This window comes from Spea bombifrons, chromosome 10, assembly GCF_027358695.1.
Source record: "Spea bombifrons isolate aSpeBom1 chromosome 10, aSpeBom1.2.pri, whole genome shotgun sequence".
In the NCBI taxonomy this organism is placed as follows: Eukaryota; Metazoa; Chordata; class Amphibia; order Anura; family Pelobatidae; genus Spea; species Spea bombifrons.
Window position 1 is genome coordinate 6,390,872 of NC_071096.1, and position 9,974 is coordinate 6,400,845.

Here is a 9,974-nt window from a genome sequence, read left to right on the forward strand (position 1 = left end):
TTCCCGAGAGCTCCAGAAATAGAAGATTCCATCGCATCTGAGCCGTCTCCTTACAGGAGAGAATTATTACATGTCAGCAACTTGTAGACTTGATTGACTAGATTAATAAACCAATAAATAGGAATGCATCAATAAGACGAGTCCTTTTCTTGTTCGTCGAAAGTTTGGGGTCACTGAGGAAATTTCTGGCTGTAACATAATAGCAAAAGGGTTTTCTAACCATCAATCAGCCTTTTAAACTTAAACTTGGGTCAACGAACACAACGTGCCATTGGAACCCAGGAGTGATGGGAGTGATAAAGGGCTTTTGGAACCCAGGAGTGATGGGAGTGATAAAGGGCCATTGGAACCCAGGAGTGATGGGAGTGATAAAGGTCAACTGGAACCCAGGAGTGATGGGAGTTTAAAAGGGCCACTGTACGCTTATGAAGAGATTCCATTAAAAATCAGCCGTTTCCAGCTACAAAATTAGCTGAAAACATTAACCCAATGAATTTTCAAAGTGCCCCTAATTTCCCCTCTTTCTGCTGTTCTAACTGCGTCTCTCTTCAACCTCCATGACTTCTTCCTACTTGTATCTCCGGGGTGTTGCGCATGCTGCTCGAATTCTCATGAATTCCCTGCCCTGTTCTGTCAGACTCTCTCCTACTTATTCTCACGCTAAATGATCATCCTCACCAAAGCAGTCCCTCTTATTCCGTCTCATTCCCCCTCCTAATAGATTGTGAGATCCCAAGAGCGGAGCCGTCTTCTCCTTCTGTAACAGTATTTCTCAATGTGTGTCAATGTATAGAGTTATTTTTATATTATTGGTAATATTCTCGGCCCTTATTTAATATCTCTACAATATGTGTCAGAAGACAATAGTCTCTAGAACAGGTGTGGCGAATGTTTTTGGGCCCAATTTTCTGCACGAAACCAAGTTGCAGACCTCAAAGTGCCAACGCTGCATATTAAACATGGAGAGGAAGTTTTTTCGTTACAAAATTACTATCCACAACAAAGCGCATCAATTGGCCCATAAAAATTATGTTTCTTTTTTAAAACATAGAAAAAGATTATAAATATTTGGCCCATCTATCTGCCCAAGAAGAAAAACACATGAAAAGAGGGTCTATTTGTTAAAGGGATTTTATTAAATAGCATTTGCACTGAAATGATATTAGTGGATTAGAAAAATAACTGGAGCCCAACAATCCACAGGATCAAGAACTTGACATTATTAAACTTTTTAGCAGCATTACTAGAAGTAAAGAGAGACGTACGAAGAAAGTAGAAAATAACCAACGACTCGTCTGGAATCTAAACCGTCCTCTTATTGACTTCAATGAGTTTTCAACAGAAAAACAGCTATGATTGAAGCCACAGCCAGTGATCAGAAGCAGAGACGATGATCCCTCTGTCCTCTGTAACATTATTCCTTTGGATAATACAAGTTAAAAGGCATTTTCCATAATTATTACCGTATTTGCTTGATTATAAGACAAGGTTTTTTTCAGAGCAAAATGCTCTGAAAAATACCCTTCGTCTTCTAATCGGGGTCGTCTTCTAATCAGACCTCAAATAGAGGTCTGATTATGAGACTAAGATCCAGATCCCCCGCACCGCTGCAGGGGACTGGATCCTCCTGTCTCACCCCCCCATCATACACACACTTACCGGTGCGTCCTGCTGTATTGTCGGGGCAGCGGGTTGACGTCTACGCGATCCGCGTAGACAACGTCCGCTGCAGCTGGAAGGAGGTGTGGCTAGCAGCGGGGGATGTCTGCGTCCGTCGCGCAGACCTTCCCCGACTGTCAGAGATCAGAGTTCTGAGGAACTCTGATCTCTGACAGACGGGGAAGGTTTGCGCGACGGACGCAGACAAACCCCCGCTGCCAACTCCACCTCCTTCCGGCTGCAGCAGAAGGAGACGTCAACCAGCTGCCCCGGCAATACAGCAGGAAATTGGAAGCATATACCCCTATATGCCACTCTGGCACTTAGGGGGTTAAAAGGCATATTATGGGGCAGAGTGGCATATAGGGAGGTATAAGGCATTTCAGGAGGCAGAGTGGCTTTTAAGGGGGCATTTAATAGAGCACTCTGCCTCCTGAAATGCCTTCTACCCTCTATATGCCACTATGCCCCATGATATGCCTTTTAACCCTCTATGTGCCGCTCTGCCCCATGGTATGCCTTATACCCCTTTATGCCACTCTGGCGCACAGCATGAAATGCCAGCACCGCGAACAAGACAGAGGCCTCGGTCTCCAACCGTCGAAGTCAGGGCAGCATCGAGGCGAGTCGCGGCAGGGAGCGGAGGAAACAGGAAACTTTTTCATGAGCAACCGCTCATACACAGTTTTCTTTTGGTGAATTGATTTGGGATAAGAAAATATTATCCCTTTTCCACATTAATGTTTTGCAATATGTTTATGTTCTGTCATCTTTTTGAGCCAAAAATTTGTGATATTTGCAGAAATTGCAGCGACAACCAAACGATGATAAAACCACGATCCACGTTCTATGCTATGTTTTTAGTCGGGGTAAATAGAATTCACTATTATTATAGATTAGACATTTTACTTTGAATGTTTTCCTTTAATTGCATGCAGTGATCACTATATGTACAGCAAAAGCAAATTCATATTCTAATTCAAAATTAAATATTCTAGAGAAGCAGTGAATTCATTTTTGGGTTATTAATATTACACAGGTTTTTTTTTTTATTTAGTTTGAAAACAGACCCAGGTCCATCAAGGTCAACATTTTATCTTCCTTCCTGCTTTTGAGCCAAAAGAAGGCAAAAAAAAACCCCATCACATGAAGCTGTTTTTCAGATTGTGGATATTCTATCATTTCTAGTTATGTATGTTCTGTTTTTTCCCTTTTTTGAAGGCATCCGTTGTGTCTGATAGTATCTGCCCTTGGCAGTGAATTCCGTAACTTCACGGTCCTCACTTTATTGTGTATGAAATCTTCCCTCTTCACATCTCAGAGGACAACGTCTTGTTCTTTGTAGGTTTCTGTTAATGAACAGGTCACTGCAGAACTCTTTATATTGGTCCCGCACATAATTATAAAACGTTATAGTTAGACTCGTGTATTCAGGGGCGTAACTAGACGCCTCAGGGCCGAGTGCGAGAATCTGTTAAGGGCCCACCCCCACCCCCTCACCCCCCCAAAAAAACATGATTTTTACCCAACAATTTTTTTTCAACAAATTCAACAAATTCAATTTACATATTGAATCATATCTGTAAAAAATCAAAGAAAAAGGGGTGCATGTACAAAGGGCATAATCCAGGTGTGTCCAAGTTTTTTCTGCAGTGGGCCACTTCATCAGAATTGTGTACATGCGCGGGCCGCACTCATTTTTCACTGTGACAAAAAATTTGGCCTTTAATAAAATATGCAGATTAAAATAAAGTAAAATGACACAAAACCTTTACTCTTCCTCTCACTGATTTCTGGGCCTAGAAAGTTTTGCGACTACAAATTCAGGATTCCCTGGATTTATTCTAGGGATGAACTAAAATGAAAATTCTAGACCAAAACATTCAGGGTTCACTTAGCCAAAACCGAAAATGACCCCCACCTTTAAAAATAATAATAAAAACTCACATTTTTAATAAAAGTAGGTAACACACAATTGGACAAGATTAGCAATATGACTTGGCATGATAGGAGTGTGATTGCTAACAGCAATCACACTCCTATCATACCCAGGCAACCAGTAAATGCTGGTACCTAGGCATGATGGGACTATGCTCGCTGTGATTGCTGTTAGCAATCACACTCCTATCATGCCAAGTCAGCCAGTACATGCTGGTACTGGGTGGCTGTAAGTGATGTGCAGACCCCATACTGCTGGCAGCATCACTACACAAGGGGGGCAGCTAGCTAGGTTCCAGCATGTACTGGCTGACTTGGCATGATAGGAGTGTGATTGCTAACAGTAGTCACAGTCCCATCATGCCTAGGTTCCAGCACTTACACATCCATCCAGTAAATGCTGGAACCTAGGCATGATGGGACTGTGATTGCTGTTAGCAATCACACTCCTATCATGCCAAGTCAGCCAATACACGCTGGTACAGGGTGGCTGTAAGTGATGTGCAGACCCCATACTGCTGGCAGCCTCAATACACAAGGGGGGCAGCTAGCCAGGTTTCAGCATGTACTGGCTGACTTGGCATGATAGGAGTGTGATTGCTAACAGCAATCACAGTCCCATCATGCCTAGGTTCCAGCACTTACACATCCATCCAGTAAATGCTGGAACCTAGGCATTATGGGACTGTGATTGCTGTTAGCAATCACACTCCTATCATGCCAAGTCAGCCAGTACATGCTGGTACAGGGTGGCTGTAAGTGCAGACCCCATACTGCTGTCAGCATCACTACACAAAAGGGTCAGCTGGCCAGGTTTCAGCATGTACTGGCTGACTTGGCATGATAGGAGTGTGCAGGGCCGGCCGAAGACTTAACGCCGCCTGGGGCAAAGTTTAAAATGCCGCCCCACCCCCCGCGTCGGCATTTTAAACTTCGCTGACGCCATTATTTCTCCCCCCCCCCCGGTACTTAACTTTAAAGAGTCCTGCCGGCGAGTCTCCCTGCTCTGCCACGGTGCCGGTTTGTAATGCTGAGCGCCGGAAATTGACGCCACTTCCGGCGCTCATCATTACAAGCTGGCACCGAGACTGAACAGGGAGACTCGCCGGCAGGACTCTTTAAAGTTAAGTACCGGGGGGGGAGAAATAATGGCGTCAGCGAAGAGAGAGAGAGGGGTGCCGAGCGGGTAAGCGAAAACTACTCGGCGCCCCTCTCTCTCTCCTCCGCTCCCCAGTCGGCTCCATTGTAGGGCCGGCCCTGGGAGTGTGATTGCTAACAGAGGAAGTAAGATGTCACGTGAACTCCGCTTCCTCTGTGCAGTCCAGAAGGCCCTCCTACAAGTAAGTAGCAGGGCTTGAGGTGCGGCTCGCGTAAGATCGGGTGCCCTGGCTGCCGATCTTACGCGGGCCGCAGCTCGAGGTCTCGCGGGCCGCATTTGGCCCGTGGGCCGCATGTTGGACGCCCCTGCCCGATTTCGGGCGGCCCCTTGGCTTGGGCCCCCCTGCCGCCGGGGCCCGGTCGCAGTCGCGACCCCTGCGACCCCGGTAGTTCCGCCACTGCATGTATTCATATTCAGGAGAACATTAAAACAAACAGGAATGGAGCTTTTTCGTTGTTCAAACCAAATACAGAATAACCTAATATGATGGCCGGTAAACGTACACAAAGATGAAGAAGCACAACACAAAGAATCTTCGTTAATATTTCCTAGCTCATGTCCCTGGTTCTTTCCCCCCCATACAAGTCACTCCAGCCTACCTTGTCTACGCAGCATCACAGGGGTTAACGGGAACAGGAATCTGTAGGATAGTGCCAGGAGTTAAAAGTGAGTAAGAGCGACTATATTGGTCGCCGGCAGGGGCCTCCTCTGACAACCGCAGTTGTCCTTCATTGGTTGGTAACAGAGGAGACCTTTAACTGCTGAAACCTCCCCAGGCCAAGTTTCTACGTCAGGAGTTAAAGGTCCATATAAGTGACTCTATTGGTCACCGGCAGGGTCCTCCACTGGCATCAACCAATGAAGGGTAGCTGCCCTTACAGAATATATTGTACATAAAGATAATGTGCAACTACACCTCATATGGGGGGCTCCTGGAGGAATTCCCACACACAGTGCGATATGATGATCATACAAAGCGCAGCAGCCAATAAATACAAATAATAAATAAAATAAAGTCTTTCAAAAGTGTGATGAGTAAAAGTTCTCCATTATCCTCAACGCGTTTCACCTATTTCCAGCTTCATCAGGAGGAAAGATCTCATGGTCAACCCAGGGGCATAACTAGAAACCACCGGGTCCTGGTGCATAACATTCCCCTGAAACAACGTTAACAACTGGTCTGTGCCTTCTTTGCTCCCCCTTCCAACATACAACATATGTAAACACACTTACACAAATTACACACACTTACTCATACTCACTAACACACACTCCATCTCACCCAGCGTGCACATACATGCTGACAGACATAACTACACATCCATGCTCATACACACACAAGTACACATCCGTACATATACCCCACTCCTGTCCCCACTTACTTCTCCGGTAGCTTTCCCTCTGGTTGCTCGCGTTTCACCATTTCACGTTTCTGTCTCCTTGTGCCATTTCCAAAATAGTAGAAAGTAGAAAGGACCTGGATGGTGCGGTCCAAACCAGAAGGGCTCTTTGTAAACAATTTTAAACAGGTACGAGGAGACAGAAAGTCGTAGGAGTAGTAGTAGCAGGGCACTGAGCTTGTGCAGACAGTCAGTGGCAGATGATAGACACATCCTGTGGAGAAGGACTGAATTTCTGCAATATTATAAATAATACATATTACATCGTCACAAATATTTATTATCACCAATATGTATTTATCAATGAAGGGTAATAGATGATATGAGAAAAAATAATAATAAAATTGAACGCGTCCACAAATGACAGGTTTGATATAAATGGCCAACTGTATCAATCAACTAAACTCCACTCAGGAACAGAGGAAGAAAATGTTGGCTGCCGTCCCTGTAATCACTACAGTAATCACTACAACGTCTCCAATCCCCCCCACAACAGCACATTTTCTGCACTAAAATAATCTATTCATTAACATGCAGTATTCTATATGAGTAACGAGCATCAATCTCAGCCTCTGCTGTCACCGCCTCACACTCCAACTCCCATCAGTCTGTAACTGCCGCTACTGAAGCTAAAATGACGTCAGCTCACTCATATATCTAACGCTTGTCCCGTCCCCTTTTAAATTCTGATTCACCAGTAACCGTAGTAGAAGAATTCTGGTTTTAGGAATTAAATCTTTTTAGGAATCTTGTAACTTATTTTTGTACAGTTGCTACAATGAAAACATCATTTGTTTCATTTTTGTTATTCTTGTTGTTTCATTGTTACCAATACTTTTAAGATTCGTAACTCTCTTATAAATTACCCGGGGTCTATCCGGCAATATATTTTTCAACAATTCATCTTGTAATGATATGCGCCAATATTTTGTTAAGGTCTTTTTTAATAATAACAACTTGAGAAATATTTTGTGTAATAAACTTGATATTTAAAAAATTATCGTCACCATTTTTTATTTTATCCATGGCTAAATAATCTCGATTTAAAATACCGACTGTTACCTACCGTGTGATCATCTATAACAGGAGGGAAGACTAAAATACACTCACTGGGATTTAAATAAGAAGTGAATTTAATAGATGAGATGAAATCTCCATTCCAAATACGTAAAATATCATCGATATAAGGTTTGGGCCCAATCTGTTGTTTTTCCAGATGTTTTCATTTTCCCCATCATTCATATCTAAATTTGCATAATGAGACTCAAACTTGGTACCCGGGGCCGTCCTCGTTACCTGTAAATAAAAAATAATTATAATATAAAATAAATTTAATAAAAAATCTCCTTGTAACGGGTTTATATTCTAATTAAGCATATGTTGCATTGTTATTATTTTTTCCAATAATGTGTAACATTTGTAGGTATTAAACTTCAGCTGCCCCTTGCCTGCCCGGCCCCACACTGTGTACCTTAAAAATTGCTTAAAAATTAGCATTAGTTTTATTCTCTATAGAAAACAGTTTCTCAATTGTAAATTTTGTCATTTTAATCACCTTTTTGCAGGCTTTGTCAGCATGTTTGTTCTCCATAAATGATCCCTCGTTTCATAATTTATTTTTAATTTTATTTAATAATTTAATTTATAAAGTATTTTTCTTGCATTGATTCTTAATGTCTGAGAACGGCTGAGTTTCCTCGATGTGACCTCATAGGCGATGCTGCCTTGATGCTGTCATAGCGCATAAAGCTTTACACATTCTGTACGTTCTGCTGCAGAAGTAAACAGCGTTTTCGTGCCCAGGACTGAGCATGAAGCTGTTTCTCATCGGTTTCATTATTTGGAATATTTTCACTATATCTCCGAGCTCTGGATATGGAGGTGAGTTTATCTGTTATTACAGACAATTTGGCATCAAAAGAGTTAAGGAAAACGTCCGAGATCATTACCATTAACATTACAATTTATGGATGTTTTATAGTTTAAAACCTTATTCTGTTATCATTAACTGTTTATCCCAACTGCCCCCATTCGTACCACAGATTCCTGTCTATAACTGTCACATAGTTTAACCCTTACATTATTCTTTAACGTATATAATGTATGCATTACAGTAACTTATACATCCTTTTTAGTTATTTTACGTTGAACCAGAAAGCTCCCGTCTCTTAAATGTCTTTTTCTTTGTGTTTCAGTCTGTGGAAACAGACCCCTAGCGAAGGATTTCCGTGGCTCCCGCGTGGTCGGGGGGAAGGATGCGGAGCCCGGTACCTGGCCCTGGTTAGTTAGTATCCAGGACTTCAGCGACAAGCAGTATGATCATGTATGCGGAGGCGTCCTCCTGAATCCTTTGTGGGTTCTGACAGCCGCCCATTGTTTTAAGGATGTCGGCAAGTAAGTAACTTAATGTTTTTACGGGAGACCCCTTACTATCCGTCATATAATAATGGAGCGAATGGATCGCTAACAGAATGTGCTTTGGTTTATTCAGTGAATATTATTCCTGGAGACTCGTGTTTGGCGCCAACCGACTATCCAACATCGGGGGGAAGACTCAGATCCGAACCATCAAGCAGCTGATTGTACACGAGAAGTACAACCCGAAATCCGAGAGCAACGACATCGCCTTACTCAGATTAAACAAACCCATCGCGTTTAATGAGTATATTCAGCCGGCTTGTCTCCCCGCCAAACAAGCGATTCTAAGCAAAATGGACGATTGCTACGTCGCAGGCTGGGGTGTCGTCAGAGAAGGAGGTAAGCACCGCTTTAGCTATATTCACATATACATGTCTAGTGGCCCTATTGTGAGTGTGGGGGAAGGAGCATGGGGGGGGAAGGAGCATGGGGTGGGACGGGGCGGGGGGTCCTGTCTTTGGGTTTTCTGAGGCCAGCGATACATTTGGTAAATCTTTTTCTCTCCAGCGGAGGAATCGCCGGACGTTCTCCAGGAAGCTCCGGTGAATCTGATCCCCACGGAGCGCTGCAACCGCCCGACCTGGTATAACGGACGTGTGCGAGGCAACAATCTGTGCGCGGGGTATGAACAGGGAGGCATCGATAGTTGCCAGGTAAGCCGATTCGTGGCCCTTTTCACTCAGCGATGATACATTGTTAATGTTTTCAGCATCCTGGACACTGCTTGTTTTGTAAAACGGTGCCGAGGAACAGCTGAGATAACGGTCATTACTGACAGTCTGTATAACGGAACGCTTTCTTTACTTGGAATCGCGCAGGGGGACAGCGGAGGACCTCTGATGTGCAAGAGACAAAAAGCCAAGTTCTACATGGCGGTCGGCGTAACCAGCTGGGGCTCCGGCTGCGCCCGAAAGCAGAAACCTGGAGTTTACACCTCCACTCAGTTCTACCTCGAGTGGATCGTTGGAAAAATCTTCAAGGACCAGAAACCTGCATCCAAACCTTCGGAAATGAAGGCCATGAAGAAGATCTGGCCAAAGTTAGCTGAGAAAATCAACAAAGCTGGCATGAAAACCCCGTGATTCCCGAGAGCTCCAGAAATAGAAGATTCCATCGCATCTGAGCCGTCTCCTTACAGGAGAGAATTATTACATGTCAGCAACTTGTAGACTTGATTGACTAGATTAATAAACCAATAAATATTAGTGCATCAATAAGACGAGTCCTTTTCTTGTACGTCGAAAGTTTGGGGTCACTGAGGACATTTCTGGCTGTAACATAATAGCAAAAGGGTTTTCTAACCATCAATTCGCCTTTTAAACTTAAACTCGGGTCAACGAACACAACGTGCCATTGGAACACAGGAGTGATGGGAGTGATAAAGGGCCATTGGAGCACAG

At 43.8% G+C, this 9,974-nt stretch overlaps 1 protein-coding gene across 1 annotated transcript; it reads left to right on the forward strand.

The window, feature by feature from the left end:
- Nucleotides 1-7,967: 7,967 nt before the first annotated feature.
- Nucleotides 7,968-9,656, forward strand: LOC128467574 (acrosin-like). The gene is made up of 5 exons (XM_053449236.1): nt 7,968-8,037; nt 8,352-8,550; nt 8,648-8,913; nt 9,082-9,227; nt 9,393-9,656. The coding sequence occupies exons 1-5, from the start codon at nt 7,968-7,970 to the stop codon at nt 9,654-9,656; spliced, it is 945 nt and encodes a 314-aa protein (XP_053305211.1).
- The last annotated feature ends 318 nt before the right edge of the window (nt 9,657-9,974 follow it).